The 18,259-nt window shown below is 46.7% G+C and overlaps 1 protein-coding gene across 4 annotated transcripts in view; it reads right to left on the bottom strand.

Annotated features, from left to right (window-relative positions):
* Positions 1–18,259, bottom strand: part of FRMD4A (FERM domain containing 4A) — a 362,843-nt gene that overhangs the window by 219,287 nt on the left and 125,297 nt on the right. Inside the window, exon 1 of one of the 4 annotated variants that reach the window (XM_080605842.1) lies at positions 125–18,045. The exons of the other annotated variants lie outside the window; for them this stretch is intronic. Within the exon in view, the coding sequence (XP_080461968.1) occupies positions 125–220 (96 nt within the window). The 5' untranslated portion in view covers positions 221–18,045. Of the gene's footprint in view, positions 1–124; positions 18,046–18,259 lie in introns of those variants that run through there. 4 annotated transcript variants of the gene reach the window in all.

Below are 18,259 nucleotides of genomic sequence, written 5' to 3' on the forward strand. Positions count from 1 at the left end.
CGCCTTCAGAGCATTTCATCCTTGGGAGAGGCCACCGCGAGTCCAGGACTGAATCCCCCCCCCCTGCCCTCTCCCTTCCACGGGCACAGCACCCACCTCCTCCATCCCGACACGAGCAGCTCACCTTGGGCAGGGGGGCGCAGACCCGGAGCTCAGCCGGCACCCGCGAGGGCCTGCAGAGCCGCGGGAGCTTGCGCCGCATCCTCGCGTATTTCTTCATACCCTTGTTTTGCGTAAAAGCAAAGCTCCTCTTACTGCTGGCATCCAGTCGCTAATAGCCACTCGTCCTAATACCTGGCCGCTGCGAGTGGGTGTTTATAAGCCTGGCAAAAAGCAGTTTCGGCTGTTGAATGTGTAGCTGATATCATATACATAGAGACTCCATCCTTACACCGCCAAAAATAAAAACAAAAATCTCTTTAACGCTTTATTATCAGGCCCTTCCCTCAATTCCTTTTTACATGCTGCTACTCAGCTGAAAAACGACAGCTTCTGCTCACAGAAAAAAAAAAAAAAAAAGGATGACGAAAGCTTGAGAAACTCCTTGACATGCTTCTTTTGACTTTATGTATTTCACTTTGAACTGGGATGCCAAACCAGGAGAATGACACTGCAGACTTCCAAGGCATTAAAAAAACATGAATCATACCTCAGTATGATTTTTTTTGGCTAAAAACAAAACAAAACAAAACAACAACAATAACAACAACAACAAAACCAAAAGACTCCACCTACGAAATTCAAAAATGAAAATACTTTTTCGGTCCTTTCTCTGCCTCCTAGTCCGATAATAACTTGGTTGGAGGGCCTTGGGCTTTAGGAAGGGCTCAGGATCTGTGAGACTCCTGTAGGGTGCCCTTCTCCATGACCTGATGTCTGGTCCCTGCAAAGGGACATCCTTAGGGCACCCTGTGGGGTGTTTTACAGGCTTATGGGGGCCTTGTCTGGATCTTCATGGTCAACGGAGACCAACAAGGACTTCCAAAATAAGGGCACTCATGTTGTGGGCCTTCAGGCTTTCCCTCTCCTGACTCCTGGAGGGAGCCTTGGCAGCTCAGGGGGATGAGTCCCTTCCTCAAAGCCTTGGCAAGGGCCAGCAGCAAGAGGAAGACCACCAGGAACCACCTTGCTTGGCTCAGCCCCTCCGCTCTCCTGCCACTTGTCCTAGGAAAGACATTTAGTTCGGGAAGAGGACATCTTTTTTTGTGCCTCCTCTATCACAAAATCCTCCGATGCTCTGTCATGGATGGGGCTGGAAACTCTAGCAGGAGCAACCAAAGTGCTCCTACACAATCAAAAGACGCATTAGGTGAATTTCCCAGATTGTTCCAGTGGGCAGACTGTAAGCGACAGGACACTATGATCTGGGGAAATTATTTTCTGGTGCCACATCTGGAGTTTGCTTTATCTCTGAAGGTGTGATCAGGTCACACAAGGCAGGCGCTGGGGAGATGCTGACAGCTCCAGCAGTGCTTCTGCATCACCTTACGCCCTCCTCTTACCCCAGCGAGACCCTCATAGCGGGGTGACCCCAAATGGCTGATCAGAGAGAACCCCGTTTCTCCCTGCCTGTCCCCAAATTGAAAACTGGCTTAACAGGACATAGAAACAGCTTGACGAGATAGCAATCTCCTCTATGGCAGTGCTTCGCTGAAACAATCAGCGGCAATCCCTCCCCGTGCTGCAGTGCTACGGGGTGGAATACAGATGACAAATCTGTCACTGATTACGCTCCATTACATCCTCACAACACTTCCCGTGCTGCCTGCAGAGGAGATGTTCTCGCTTTGCTTTTTAAAGGATTTCAGGTAAAACAGACAGCCAACATCTCCGGCAGCGGCAACCTGGTGCTCTGGCGTTTGATCCTTTCCCAGCTCAGCCTTGGGGATGTATAAATGCTTAGAGGACTCAGAAATCACCACTTTTCCGAGTCATAAGGGCATTTATCAGGAAAATGTCTATTAAAAACACATGGTATCTGCCCCCTTATACCCAGCAGAAATCCTACTGCAGAAACAGACTCTGGCAGGTACAACGGTAGGACCCAAACCATGTGGATCAGCGGGTGCCTGGTGGGGATGTAAGGATCTGGGGTGAGTACAGCAGGGCTATGTCCAAAGTTGTCGATACAGAGTCAGCAAACCACGAGGACTGCAATGGGTATGTGCATGGGTGGGCTTACTCGTTGAGTTCAATGGGGGACAAATGGAAAGCGCTCGCAGGGACTCTGGAAATGAAGCTAATGCTCACTCCAGGGTGACAGGTTTTGGTCTCCCGGGTAGCCCTGACAGATCCATCAGGAGGCACTTAGCTAGAAACCCCCCGAGACGTCTGCAAGGGAATCCCTGTCTTGCTTCCGTGTTTATGCTGCTCTGAAATGCCTAGTTAATGTAAAAGCAAAAAAAAAAAAAAAAAAGGCAACATAATGGGCCTCTTTAGAAGGATTTTAGGCACTTAATGGAAAGCAGGAAGCCAAGGCCTGTATAATTAAATTGCTAATCTTTCACCAGATCTGGCAGGCTACGTACGCTTGTTAAAAACAGGTTTAAGCCCTACAGCAATTTTTGTTTCAACTGTGGGTTCAAGCCAGGAGCCTTCGTTCCTTCAGCCCTGTAACACTTCCAGGAGTGCTGTGCCCTTCATTAAAGAGCTGCCCTATAGCAAAGCCCAGACACCAGGCAGAGTCAAGATGACCCTATTCTTTGTTAAAACAGAGACTATTAATAAGATGAAGGTGCTTATGCCCTCTACTGAGGCCCCTCTCTCAGCAGTGTTTGCTCACATCTTAATTTTTCTTCTTTCTGTACCTAGGAAGCCACCCACATGAGGGTCCCCACCGGGCTCAGCAGATCAGTCCCTACAGCTGTAAGGTGTCACACACATACCTGTAGAAGGGTTTTCTTGCTGTCTCTTTACCTTTGCACAGTTTCTACCAAGACCCAGATGTCCCACTGGCTCATCCGAAGCAATGGGGCACTGGGGCAATTTTGGAATTGAAATAAACTCATACATTACATGCTGGTACGTCCCTCTCCCTACAGCAATCAGATTTAACATATGGACAGAAAATACATGCAGACTAGTGTCATTTTGCTGAGGAAAACAGGCAGGTGTGGAGTGCCATTTTGCTGAGGCAGGTGTGGAGGTATGAGATGGGTTATTTAGTTTTATTGATCGCTTTAAGGAAAATGACCAAAGCAAAATGAAAAAAATCCCCATTCTTTTCACTGCCCTGGCCACAAACCTTGGTGTTTATGTCTCCCTACATCATTTGCCTGCCTGGCTGGAGGTCACACAGTTGTAAAGGGTGTCCCGAGGAGCACTGGCTCACATCACTCACAGCTGCTCACCAGCACAGCTTCAAACCTTTGAGAGCAGCTTTGCTCTGGGACATGCTTCATCCCCCAAGGCAAGAGCATGAGAGGAGTGCGGGGACAGAGACAGGACAGAAACCTCTGAAGACTAAAAAACGTACCGCAAAGAGGTGGTACGTGCAGTAAGAACTGAGAGGAAAACATTCAGAGAAACAGCCTGATGGTCAGGACCACATCCCAGGAGGTCCCTGCTGCTTTGGGATTGCATCACAGAAGACTTCAGTGCCACCTGAGCCACCAGCTGAAGCATGTGAGAACCCCACTTAACGTCTGCCGTGGATGTTTTTGGCCATGGTAAAACTACTCAGCCATTCTGTAAGGCACATGAGACCCTCAAGGACAACTTCTGTGATGGTCTTGATGTTTGCATCTCCACTGGACTGGCCCCGGATATTGATGGTGGGAGACACAAGGAGAATCCAACCCCCAGGACAAACAATCACCCATTTGTTCTTCTGCACACCTCCCATGTTTCTGATGTCTGGGGACATCAAAATGTATGGTCTGCTCCGTTTCAAAAGGATGTTTTGGTGTGCTCCTAGTCACGCACCAATGGCATGTAAATTTTATTTATGTCACCGCAGCAGTCACTGGCTGCCACTGGCTAAAACAGCAGGCAGAAAGCTTTGCCTTAGCACCCACGTGGGCAGAGTGCTGAGCGGATGGAGGACAGGAGAAGACATCTTGACTGTGTTTCTCCTACGTCTCTAGGACACATTTCACCACCCACTATTACAACCTGTTGCTTTTTCTTGTTCTCTCTCCCTTTTTCAGCTGTTGCCTCCCCATGTTGGAAGAGTCTTGTTTGCATCCTTCTGCTGCAAAAGGCAACTTTGGAAAAACAAAATGGGGTGGGGAAAGGCAGCAGGTCGGATTGCTCAAGAAAGTCTTTCGCAGGCAGTTTTAGACGTACAGCTTCTGAGAATAACATCTGAGCAGAGGGAAGCAAAGGAGAAATGCATCCAAACTTTAGATGCAGTTGCCAGCCCTGAGTTATTTTGACTCTGTCATGTATATTTGGCCTGATCATAGGAAATGTTGAGAATCTACGTTTCCTAAGGGCCTCTTTGACCACTAAGGACATCAAGGGACGAGGCGAGAGTACATTAGAGTAGCTTCTGGTCTACATGGCTTCTCAGAAAAAAACAAGATCTGTGGCTTCTCCTGAAAGGTTTGTAGACTTTTTGGGACCTGTGAATCCCAGATAAGCAGGTGGGCTTAGTCCAGAAATGCACGTGTTCCTCAAATGGCAAATGGAACTGAATCAGGCCCCTGCGTTTGGTCAGCTGGATCGCTTTCCCTATAGTTTAGGCACCAAATCATATATGGACAACTACAGCTGTAGGAACTCCGTATTTGGTAACTAGAGGAAAATCCCATTCTAGGCTCCAAAATTCTTTTTTTTTTTTTTTTCTTTTTTTTGGGTGCTGCCACTTGGAAGTGGAACAGCAACAACAGCCGTGTTGGCCATGAGGAAGTCCATGTCCATATGCACAAAGAGACCTTTGGCTATTCAGCAATGTCCCCGTGTTCCTGTGAGGTTGCCTGTGTGTCCCTGCTGGCAGCTGATCCTCAGTTTGGACAATCCTACCCGAGAAGCCAACAGCAGCAAGTAGCCCAGGATGCTCAGGGGGTGGTATTGATTTCCTGAGCGGTCAGTGACCCATTCAGCCAGTGAGAGCCAAGGAGATGCCACAAGTGTTGCCATCACAGCTGGGGTGTTAAAATCACAGTATAGACGATTTGCGGACATTGCAAAGATAAAAGGGGAAAGTCAACTTCAGTGTATTTGAATTGGCTTATTATTATTATTATTATTTTTTTTTTTGCCTTATACATGTCTTTCACTGAGCCAGGTGAATAAAATGGTTTCTGTTCCCTTCCCTGTGCCCAGTGCAATTCAATGCCTGTTGTGTGCCATCTCAGAGGTACCTGTTCCTCAGATTTGGCCATGGGGAATGTCCCCTCACTGACTGATGCAGCACCTTGCATTAAGCTTTAACCACTGGCTCGCTATATAGGCAGGAAGCAATATCCGATGCATCAGGATGAAATAGATGAGGAGTATCTCTCTCGGGCTGAGAAAGATGACAAAGGGAAGATACGATCAAAGAGTACAAAATTATGAAGGACACAGAAATGGTGAATAAAGAAGGATTATTCTTTGTTGTTGTTGTAGTTGTTGTTATTTTATTTTCTAACACCAGGACTAGGGACAGTATGAAGCTGGAGATTTAGAGAAATAAACAGCTTTATTATTATTATTATTATTATTATTATTATTATTTATTTTTCCACAGCATATGACAAAAATATGGGAAAGTACCACCAGAGGAAGCAGGAAGTGGCTGAACTGTTGATTCTTGGGCAGTGGGAGGCTGCTCTGAGGAAGCAGCTCTCCTGCCTTGCCTTGGTTTTCCCTTCTCCTGTGTGCTTATGGTGGATGGCTTGTGGCTGGGTGTTGGGGCAGGTTTCACCTAGCAGAGCTGTAACGTTGCAACGTGGGCTGTGTTATCAAAGAGGGAGTCCTCCTGAATGTGATTTGGAGCAGGAGTGTAATTCAGCTTCTTCTCTCCCACAGCCTCCACGGACTGCAGAGCAGTGCCAGGGCATCACGGTCTACTTAAGCATTAAATTCATTAGACACCTGAAGTTGCTGAGGTCAAATACCCCTTTTTCTACCCATGATTTGCAAAATGCAATAACAAATCAGGTGTCTAAACCCCACTGCTTTTAAGAGGCCTTGCATGCCCTTAATCTCCTTAATGTTTTTTACAATCTCTCCATGAAATCTCAATGAAAATCAGGCCGAGAATGATCCCTCGCTTTTATCTTCTGAAACAGAGATAGTACTTGCAAAATGCCTTGTTAGATAGAAGCTATAGCTTCTCTGCACTTTGCAACCATAATTAATGAGGCTTCTCAAGCATTAGATTGTCTGAAAAAGGCATATTTTGTCTGTTTGCATGGACTACTTCAGCACGTTTTCTTTTCACAGACCACGGCCAGTGAACGCAGAGACTCTGGTGTCAGCTCCATCAATCTCTGACTTTCAGAGCTGATCCTTATGCCTCCTACCTTCCCCGCCTCATACAAGCAAGATGAGAAAAGAGGAACTTTGAAGCTTGGCTGGACAGCTTAGGTGCAACCATGCCAGGCTCCAGAGTGAACCGCATGCACCAGAAACATAAATCAGGTCTGTAACGTGAGGCCACTGGAGGAGAACTCTATTTAATGTACTTGACCTGTGTCTAGGGTTCATTTCCACGTGCCCCTGGTGTAACTTGCTTTATCAGCTGTAAAGACAAACTCACCAGCTGCACATTATATTCACACTCCAAAGTCAATGGAAAAAGCAAGCAAAGTCCTAGAGCAGATCTATGGAAATAGACTAAACAAATCCTTTCCAAATTTTTTGCTTTCCGTGGAATAAAGGTTGAAGAGTTTATCTGGGATGGACCCAAAATAACTTATTTCAATTAATTGGGGGTATGCTTTTCAAAATAAAGAAATAAAACCAAGCTAAATTCTAAGACATGGAACTCTCTTGAGTGAGTTAAATGTTGAAACAGTAAAATGGAGCTTTTGGAGCTTTTCTGCTTTGTCAAGAAAGAAGAAGTCTCCCTTGTTGTCGCAGAAAACATTAGCTGAATTCAGCCTGAGTCTATGGATAGTTTCAGTCAGCCTGAAACGGCGTTTATTAGCAACTAAACTATCCATCTGAAAAATGTTACCTAGTTCTACCCCAACTGTTCTCCCCATTGCTTAAAAATATCCCACTTACAGACAAAGCTATTGTTCAGTGTAGATTTAAGATGTTGTGGTTCATTGTCTGGTGCTGCATCTCCTAGGGAAAGCAAACCAATTAGGCCATTCTATTTCGGTGCCTCAGTGCCTGTTTGTGCAGTTATTATGTCATATGAAGGAATACAGCCTTATAGTCTTTGACAGATATGACCACATTTCTTAAAAGAAAATACCCTGTTTTCAGCAAAATATACCCTGTGTCTCAGCTTTGAGATAGAAGTGGTCACAACACAGCTTAGAAATTGCCAGCTGAGACCAACAGAGCATCCCGCATCCAGGTCTCTGCTAAGTGGCTGTACCAAAAACTCGTCCCAAACCTGGCAGGCAGTAAAAAACCACAAAACACAGGTCCTGAACCCCGTTAGTAAGAGCAGACTTATGGGTTGAAGCACAAGGAACTACGTCCTTTTCAAACTTTTCATTACACAGCCCAAACCAACCAACCACCACCAACAAAAACACAGAAAAAAAAGTGCGGATCTCCCAACACGTCAACTCCTGGACCTGTACTTCCCCTCGCAGGGCCGGCAGCTTTCATTTCACAGGCAGCAAGCTAAATCCACTCATTTTATATTTATTTGACTCACTGATTTTATATTTATTTGACCCACTCATTTTTATACTTATTCGACCCACTAGTTTTATATTTATTTGACCAAGCAGAGAAAAACGCATTGGCCACTTTTACCCATTCAATGCTTTTGCTTTGTCCAGTGAGGCAGATGGACCAGGTTCACAGCTGCCTCGTGCCCCTACGTGACCAAGCTCTGCCTTCTCATCTGCATCTGCTGGCTGCTGCTGACTCAGATAGGACTCAGTGTCATGGCCTGTACTGGAGAAACCTCTCATTTTCTTAGTTTGCTGCCTCCCCGGGATATTTTCCAGCCATCAGCTCAGGGATGAAGTTAAAAAGGCAGGTGCAAGAGCACAGATTTGTAAATATTAGGTTTGCATATAAATTACTATCGATTGGCTGTGGCAGTGAAGGGGCTGCTGCTTAATCTGACTGCCTGGCTGTGGCAGCAGCAGGTGACACAGGATTTCCAGAACCAAAACCCATCGGTTTTTTTCAAACCCACCGAAATTATCCGAAATGCACTGCAGGAGGAAGAGCTGCAGAAAATTCACGAGCACCCCAAAAGGCAACACAGGTAGCCTGTGTTTAGGCAAGAGGCTCAGGGCGGTCCCAGCTGGTATGGAGCTGGATTAACTGGGACAAACTGGAGTGATGGGGCAGTACACACGGACTCGGTGTGGCCGTAGCCAAGCGTAAGCACATCAGGCAGCCTGGCTGCTGCTTGCAAAGGCATTTCTCTCCACGCTGGCAGTTTAACAACACCGTGGCCTTGTGTTCGTCAGGTGCAGGAGCAATGCACTGAATGGTCTTTGAAGTGCCACAGCAGCTGCAACAGCTTCCTGCTAAATTAAAGGAAAATACCCCGAGCTCCCGTGTGCTGCTCGAGTGTGCACGCAGCAATGAATTTTACGGAGCTCAAAATCCCCACACCGATTTCATGTGTTCGTTTAGAAGCCTTAGGGGGCACGAGCCCTTCTTTAACAGCAGGAACACAAAGAGCCTCTTCTTTGGGAGCTGCGAGTTTTCTTTACCGTGCGAGGGAAACAAAGCCAACGCACCGCTCATTTGAGCTCTTTCCCTACTGAGACACGGGATTACTTTGCAGCAGTTTGCTAAATGCTCGGCCTTAAAGGTAGAGTGAAATCAAGTATTCAGCACGCTTAAAGCAGTACAACGGAGGGGGACAAAGCACCCTCCTTCCGCACCCAGCTGGCACCATTTGTGCCTGGCGTCAGCACACGGCCGAGTTTGTACCCCAAGATAATTCCCACCTTATTTTCCCCTCTTGATGGGAATAGCAGGAAGGTTAATTAAACCCTCCGAACTGCTGCTGTTATTCGTCATTCCTTCCCTGTAATATAAGCAGCGCTATCTCGCATTTGAGCTCTGGTTCCCTATAAATACCTGCCCTCTGCTTTTACCTTCGTGCTAAAAGCCTTTCACGCAGCAAATGCAATTAATTTCCTCGCAAGAACAGCCAAACAGCGTGATCAAAGTTCTCTGCCTACCCACAGCAGAAAACAACCCTCAGACCCTGGGCAAAAGAAATGTGCACCAGCACCAGAATTTGGGGGAACAGCACGCCCTAGTGTTCCTTCTGCTCCTCACTGCCTCGCTGCTGGATGGTTTGTGGGCTCCCTACTACTGCTGCCCGGACTGAGCTCCCAGGAAAACAGGATTTCTATCTGCAAACCCAGAATTTCCTTTTTTTTTCTTTTTTTTCTCCCCACTGAAAGTCTTCCTCTAGGGGGTCGTGGCTCCCTGCCTTTTGCTTCTTTGTCCAGACTAGGAGGATGTTACACGATTCTGTACAGCTTGAGTGGATTTGAAAGCAGCATGGGTTGGGAAAGTCTTCTTCACAGTCACACTGCAGGGGATTTTGATAGACTTTCCTTTCCTTCTGCGAGCACTTAGCTGTCTGTGAACATCAGCGACAGCAGGAGGCACAAGGAAAAGTAAGGCGTTGGCACTCCCTGACCTCTCTGCACCTCATTTTTGCAGGCTGTGCGTTTTGGCATTACCAGTCCTGACCTTAAACGTGGTACTGGGCATGTCACATGTAAAATTAATTTACCCATAAAATAAATTCTATGGAAAATGGCTTCTCCAGCAAGCTGGTTTAGCTGGGTGACCCTTCAACTAAAGCCCACCACCCTAAAACTTTCTACACTGCTGGTGTGGTCATGTTTGCAGTGACAGGATTGCCCACGAGCTTTCCTACTATGAGCCTGGCCCCAGAGAAAGGGTCCACCACAAGCACCCTGGTGTGAACATGCAAGACAGAGGCTGGATCTGCTCTGCTTTGCCATCACCAACATCGCCGGGGAAAATCTGGGTAGCGTAGAGGGTAGCTGCTGACTACTGCTGTCCAGACAGACCTTAAGACATGCATCTGCTTTTGATCAGGCCTCTTACTGGTCCGCTCGTAAGGATCTGTCCTTCTCAAGACACATCTCCATGCTGGAAAAACCCACCAGGCTGTTTGCTAGAGACCTAGGATTGTGTGCTTCAAACAAAAGGCACTGGATTCGCAAAGCAGCCTTAGCTGTGCACTGCTGCCCTGAGGAACAGTGCTTCTTCCTGACCTCAGGGCTGATCACTTTATTCCCTGGAGCCTGAAGATGCCCTAAAGTTTTTTGTTGCAGTCAATGTAATTGCAAATGTTCCTGCTATTCAGGGAACTCTAACAACAGAGGATGTTCCTTGCAGATGCTCCTCAGCCAACATCTGGATTGGATGCACCACTAGACCAAAGCCAGACCTCTCTTCTGCACAAAATCAGATACACAGGGGACTCTAAAAGATAGCTTGTGATTTTCTCTGTGGGCAAATTGTAAATGGTTTGTGGATGCTGGCAGAGCTGTGAAGGAAAGGGCAGATTGGTTTGCAGATCATCATGGTTATAAGGGGATGGTTGCTGTGTATGTCATTAGAAGAAGGAGCAAACAAGGACAGAGCAAGTATTTGGGCAGGGCTCTCGAAGACCCTGCAGGGCCCCAGGTTTGGCAAAGGTCATCCCTGCTACACCCTGCTTTATACAGCATGGCATGGGAGTCGTGTGTGACACAGCCGAGCTCCCAGCTGCCAGTCCTCTGGAAAGGGGAGCTGACCCATCTCCGCACTGGCAAGAATTTCTCTCTCCTCCGTTGTACAAATACAGAAGCGAATAATCAGACCTCAAAGCAAGACCCAGCTTGCCTAACCTTTAATCCAGGCTGGAAGCACCAGTGCCCTGCCAGCTCCACTGGCACAGAGCCCCACGTGTCGGAGATCTGAGTCAGTCACCAAACGGGATGAGAGGATGGCCTGGCAGCAGATAAAAAGCCGACTCCTTATCTATCACCCACACCATCTGGGAACCTCTCTCCTCGCCTTCCCAACCCTAATTATTTTTACTGCTTGATCTCAAGAGGTGTTTGTGGCATGACCCGCAACCAAGCAAGCCTGCTGTTTCTTGCCCTCTCTCTGGCAGTTGGCTTTTCAGCCCCTTTATTACCATATTCACCTGTGAATCAGATAATTGCTCATGTGATCCCGGAGTATCAGTCCTCCTTGTGTCGTCGCAAGCAGTCGGACATTCCAATTTTCAGGGGATTATATGCAAAGCAGAAAAGACATCAACCGTGCCTTTAATGCTTTCCCCTGGTCTCTCATTTCCCCGGGGACAACCCTTTTATCTCAGGGAGCCTTACAGAGAAATCAGCAATTCAATTGCACTGTTTTTTTGGCCTTCAATTCCAGATGCTTATTCCTGTTTGATCATGTCATGCAGCAACTCACAGAAAAAGAATGAAATTGCTCCTCGTTTCAGATGCCAATTGCTTGCTAAAGCAAAAGCAGACTGCACTCTTTTGTTTACTCCACCCTTGCTTTGCTCACTCTTTCAGCCTGTCAGTCTTGAGGTCTGTCCCTCTGCAACAAAGACTCTAGGCTATTTGAGCTGTGAGTTCACTGGGTCTGACCTGGCTTAGTTTTAAGCTCATACCGAAATCCTGCTGATGAAGATCACTGCGAGAACAGATTAAGTTTAGAAGGCAGCTCGAGCCTGGCTCCAAGCACTCTTCCTGCAGGACACGTTCTTGGGAGCAGATCATTTCTTACTGCTGCTGGTGATGCAGGAGTGAGGCTGCAGGCCCGTGTCATAATGATTCCTCCTAAGCACAAAACCTGTAGTTAATCAACGTGGTATATTAAATACAAGCCAGCTCAAACTTGCCTCCCAAACTGCAAGCAAACACGAACCTCAGCTATCTCCCATCCAACCACATCCTTCAGGGATGGTGACCTGCAAATGTTGCCACCATGTGTCCACTGACCCCAGGCCACCGCTGAGCCAAGAAGGTGGCTTTGGACCCTCCTGTGTGGGTCTTGGTGTGCGGAGGGAGGGTGGGTGATTGAGCTCATGGAGCATCACCTAGTGTGAAGCCCTCCAAGACTGCAGCACAGAGGCAGGGGGGAGCCCTCTGCCAGGCTGGGAGGATGCTCATGACTTGTGCTCTGGCATGTGAGGGAAGATCAGCCAGCAAACCCCATCGAATCCTTGTGTTGAATCAGGGTCTTGATAGTAGAAAGCAAAACAAGTTTGTTAATTACTGCTGTTACCGGTAAATCTCTAACTGAAGCGAAAATTATAAGGCAAGCAATTTATTTTATGTGCAGATTGTATCTATTTTAATGAGTTCCAAAAATAGAGCTTTAAAGCGGTGGCTTTAAGCTCTGACGTTGTATAGGGATTTTTTTTTTCCCTGTGAAATTTTCCAGGGCATTTAGTGAGGCTGTTCTTTCCTAGAGATGGAGCATCTCTTTTGGTGTTGTGGTGCACTGAAGTGCACCCATGGGTTCAATCTCTCTTGACTGGCCAGTCAAGGACTTGGGTTGTTCTTCTTGGTTCTTCTGATTCAGGCCTTAACTTAATATGGAAAGGGATTGTACCAGGGTGCAGAGGTACCTTTAGGATGTGAGGCAATTCCAGCTCCATCATGAATTTTCATGCTCCTGAGCAGGAGACATCCCTGCCTCGATTCCCCATCCAGAAGAGGTGATAAAGCACACGACTGTGCCACTTGGAGCCCTCTGATGTGCCACCTGGCTGTACCAGCCACGTCCTGCCAGTCTGCAGGACTTTGTCCAGTGCTAACTGGCTCAGGAGATGCCCATTCCCATTGCCACCTTGCACTTTATGCACGGGGGCACAGAGATAAGGGTAGCTTCAGGGACAGTGCCACTGCTGCCATGACCCAGGAGAGTCTAGTCTGAGCAGCTGAGAGGTTGCTTCAGCACCTCTTCATGGAGGTTCCCATCACGTTTAGTCCCCAGGAGATGAAGTGACCCTTCTGTAATCAAAGCTGTGGCTGCTGGCAAAGGGACTGCAGGCCAGGGGAAAGGGGAAGGGATGCTGTGAGCACACTGACTGCTCTATCAGCGTGGCATCTGGGGATTTCTGGATGGGCATTCCCCATGCAGCTTCGTTAATATAATCAAGGCCAGGAGTTACTTAGTGCTCATCCAGTCATTGCAAAGGGACTGATTACAGGCTGCTCTCCTGGGGCACTATTTCAGGCTGGGACTTGATGGGGGAGTATAAGTAGCATGGCAGCTTCACCGAGGAGGTATTCCTATGTGACAGAGAAGTTAAAGCCCATGTCGAGGCCTCGCTAATTGCTCAAATTATTGCTACTGTTAACAGGGCAGCGAATTATGTCAGGGAGCCTTTTAGTAGTCATACTACTCTAGCTACGGATGATATACACTCCTGGATTAACGCTGACAAACAACAATAAAAAGGGGTCACATTAATAAAATCTGAATGCAGGAAATAAACGTCGAATTAAAAGCAAACAACACCTGAAATATTGACTTTGGCAACATAAAGTGATTCTGAGAGGAAGAGAAAAATGTTACGGTTGATCAAGAGCAGCACAGTTATGCTCAGGGCAAGTTTTACGCAGCACATTAGAAAGTGAGCTGAGCCCTATCCGCTTGCAGCCAAGTTCTGGTCTGCACCAGTCGAACTGCAAATGTCCTCTCCTGAGAGCTACGGGAACTGGAGGAGAGGAGATCCCAAGAGCAAGACCCCAACAACTCAACAACTCAGAGCTGGAAGTACTCTCTGATGATAACGGAATAATAAGTATCGCTGATTTCTCATTTACATCAGTAAAATTGGGACTAACATAACAACAGCAACAACAAAAAAACACAGACTTACACTGGTTCAGGTCCAAACCAGGTGGAAACCCAGCATCAGATTTGCAGTTTCCCATCCCTTAGACCTGGGTCTTCAGATCTCATCCCAGGAAATCTGACCTGAGTGATAACTCTCTCCTTCCAATTCATTCATTACAGCTGCCATAAGCCATTCAATTCACCTTAGGCTGTTCTTTTAATAATATCGTGCCCTTCTGTCTTCTTTCTTAGGCTATCAGAGTTTTTAAATATAAAAGATACTAACAGTAGCTTCCTCCCAAATACACATAAATGTGTAGATGTCACAGCACATTGAGAAAACTGCTTAAACACCTTGGGATCATGGTACTGTAGAAATCATGATCTTACACTTGACTACATCTGTCTTGACCATCTATGTGAGGAATAAATACAATTAAACCAACATGGACCATGATGATGACTCCTTTGCAAACACTGAGAGCTCTAGCACCAGGACAAACAGACCTATCTCTTCAGTAAGGTCGAGGGGAGGCGTGTGATGAAACAGATCGAATGGATCCGAAAGTCAGAAAAACAGCAGGCTGCTGATGGCCAGAGAGTTGATCCCACACTTTCCAATAGTATCACAACTGGGATAAATAAGATCCTGAACCATCATGTTGCAGTGAATCCCACTGCCAAATTGGGGTCAAAATGTTTCTTTCATTAAGGAATGTCTTTATGAACATTAACTGGGTGAGAAGTTTGTCTTTATTTATTCTGTGCCATCAAAAGACTTGGATCCAGGCTAACAAACATGTAGGAACATGCTGCCTTAAAGATGTTATGGCCCAAAGCACATGTGGCACATGGGATGCACAAGGGAATCCAGAGCCTCTGCTGGTTTTCATTTACCCCAAATCTAGTCTTGCTCTATATGAAATCCAGCTTGGTGCCATGGGCCATATGCTCCCCTCCTCTGCTGAATGATGCCATTCCAAGAAACCAGTGATGATTAATATATTCCCAAGAGCATTTATGAGTAACTTAGAAGCTGACCACAGTGGAAGGAGGGAGTCTGTGGGCATTCCTCGGTGTGTTGCCTGGGTTGTCCCTATCAGGGGTTAAGCACTGCAGTGACATTTCTGCGTAAGAGCTCACCTCTAATCACACTTCCCATATTTTCTAAGAACTCTTCTCAACGGCAATTTTTGGTCTCTAGAAAGCCCTAAGGTCTGTAATCTCATTAGCAAGTAGCACATTTTTCTATGTAGCAACCTAAAAGCTTTCAGAAAACAGCTATTTGTAAAGAGCACCTATGAATGGACAAAAAATACTGATCCTGTCCATTTCTGGGTGGTATTCTCAGTTCTCTGCTTCTTTTCCTTTTTAACTGGGGTATTAAAACATGCCACATCTCTTTGTTTCCTATACCAGTGCAATCAATGGCTGAAACAATCCTTGCAGCAGAGACCCGTGGCTTTGCAATAATCAGCATCAGAGTCTTGCAGAAGATGCAGCAGTTCACTGCTTGCAGTAACCTTATTTCGAGTTATTTAATCTTCTTAGTGAGGTGTAGATTACATCACCTCAAACCAACCTTGAAAGCTCGTGATCAGCCACATCAATAACATGAGCGTTGCAAGCAATCCAGTGCTCTGGTCTTGCTAAGCTCTGCAGTAGCAAATTAACACGACCCAGCTGGTGCTTTCAAAAGCCTTGCATTTGAAGTAACTGATACAGATTTGGAGTCCCTGCTGGGTTGAGCAGAAGATGGCTGTTCATGCCCAGGACTGGAGAGTCCGATATTATCAACATCAGTGTTATTGCTGAAAGTTCCGTTTTGCCTCTCACTTTAAACAAATCCAAGCACTGGTGTTACTTGCTTGTGGTAATTTTAAGAGGGTGAATAGCAATGTGGTTGAAAGATGGCTGAGGCCTCTTATGAAAACTTCTCACAGTTTCACAACAAGCATGTGTAAGGAATTGCTGGGATTAATAAATTTATTTAATTATCACAACTTCATTTTAAGTAAACATATGGAACAAAAATGAGTCATTTTCCATTCCCTATTCTTGCCCTGGAAAGTCACAGGAACATCTTCCTCTATGGCTGCAAGGCTGCACGGATCTTGCACAGCCAACCCCCAGGGACAACCAAGATGCATTTGGGAGTTGTTACCTCCATTAAACTAAGGTTGATTTTTTGCTACTGAAAACGACATTGTGTTGTTCATCTGTATGACACTTCAATGTCCCTCAGGAAAGGAAGGATAACAAAGGTGAGAAAATCTGTGCATAGCATTTCCTAACTTGTAAATCAATTCAAGCAGCAAATATTTCATTGGAAATCACACTTGAGAAGGGGCTTTCCATTCTAAATAACTTTCAAGGGCCATAATGAAACCAGGAAGACTTGGGCCTTGCAAGGCTATTTCTGTTTGTAAGAAAAATTGATATGAGACATCTAGCCTTGTCTTTTGGATCCACTTTACCTCAGTCAGGCATTATATCACCTGAATGTGAAGTGATTAGCCCTGAGTAGGTCACCTAACACTCCTAAAATAAAAGTCCTTATTCCCCTAAAGCCCAATGGGGAGGGGTAGATCTCTCCTGAGACCTTTGTAGGTATCACCCTCCAACTAAATTAACTCATCTTCCAATTTTAACCACTTGCTATCTATTAGGGACACTGGTTGTGACGTGGGAGATTGCAGCTGGTGTCCATGAAGAACGGTCCCAGTACCAGGCTCCTGGGCTTTCTGGGTATGGATGCTCACATGGATAATGGATCTTCACTTGCCCATGAAGAAACAGTCCCAGCTAAAGGAAGAGAGATGTTAAGAGGGACTCTTCCCTTTAATTTGGAAATGCTGGGGACAGACCAGTGTTGCGTTCCAGACTTTGGTCCTTTAAATCCACATTAGATCATCACTAAATTGGATATAAATGACAGCAGATTGTACTCTGCAGCTCAGCAGACCTCCTTGTCTGCTGCTCCAGTGAGCTATGTGGTGACATAGCCTTAGATCATTGCAAGCTTTTCCTTGTCTTTTTCATCTCAGTACCAAAATGTGAAATGGCATTTAAGCCTCATGCTTCCACCTGGGAGACCCTGCTGTGTTCCCTGGGTACCCTGTGTCTTCACGGCACAGAGGGGTTGGGTTGCTCCTTTGTGGGGCCTACGATGAGAGCTGGCTAGAAAAAAAAAATCCCTTTCAAGTAAAACAATGAGGTTTTAACTTTAGATTTTGTTGTATTTCTGCAGGAGATGAAAACTTGAAAGACCTCTGTCCCTTCCTGCAGGAGCCTGGAGAAGTGGTGTCCCCAGGCCGGCAGAGCAAGGCCTGCCGTGTCTGATCCCCCTGCCACACTCCTCCCCGCCGGCTGGCCTGGGAAGCCTCCTGTGGAGACTTTTGTTAAAACAAACACATTTTGACAAATCTTGCCTTCGACAATCTGCCCTTTCTGACAGCACATCCCACGGTGACTCCTGCCTGCTCTCCTCGGCCTGCTTTGACAATGTCTACGGGGAACCCGCAGGGAAAAGTCTCCTGGCAGCAATTAGCACCTTCTAGTCCGACACGGGTTCGCCTCAGAAATCCCCCACATGTCGTCTGACATGGCGAAGCGGACCCCAGGTGGCACACATGGTGCCTTGGTGTGACTCCTGGGCACTGCCACCACAATTGTGCCACCAAGGAGGGAGAGGAGGGGTGAGCATGGTGCCCAGCCTCAAATCAAAGGGTTACAGACATCGAGCTCAAGGCTCCCCACCCCAACCAAAGGGCAGATGCTATGTGTCTGGCACGCAGAGACCCTTTGAGGCTCTTTTGGCCCTTTGGACAAAGATGGGCCTCCAAAGAAATTAAAAAAAAAAGAAAAAAAAAAAGTGTAAGGATCTGGCAACACCAACCTGCAGAGACCGAGGCTGGGAGGCAAGCTTTTGTATTGCTGCCGGAGAGCTGGCAAAGGCAGGAGTTTTCCAGCTGAGTTTTACCGTCCTCACAGTTGCAGTCTTCCCACAGGTTGAAGAGGCACTGTAAACAAGCCCTGATCTCTTTTAGGAAGCTGCTCCTTCAGGGAGCTGCCTCCTATTTTGGGGTGTAATTCTGGGGTAAGCAGCTTGGTCGCTGAGGTTTTACTGAGTCCTTGCAAAGCGTGGTTTCTAACTCATTTCCCTCTACTTACTGCCATCTAGTGCAGCTTGCTGGGAAGACAATTAAGGCGTCTCCACCCTCCCCCCCGCTCAAAACGAACCAAAACAAAACCAAAAAAAGCGCATTAAAATGAGGAGCATTTCTTTTAGGCAACACTCGTTCCAGGCAGCTGAGTGTGCAGCAGAAAGATAGAT

This window comes from Anser brachyrhynchus, assembly GCF_964034855.1.
Source record: "Anser brachyrhynchus genome assembly, chromosome: 1".
Lineage (NCBI taxonomy): Eukaryota > Metazoa > Chordata > Aves > Anseriformes > Anatidae > Anser > Anser brachyrhynchus.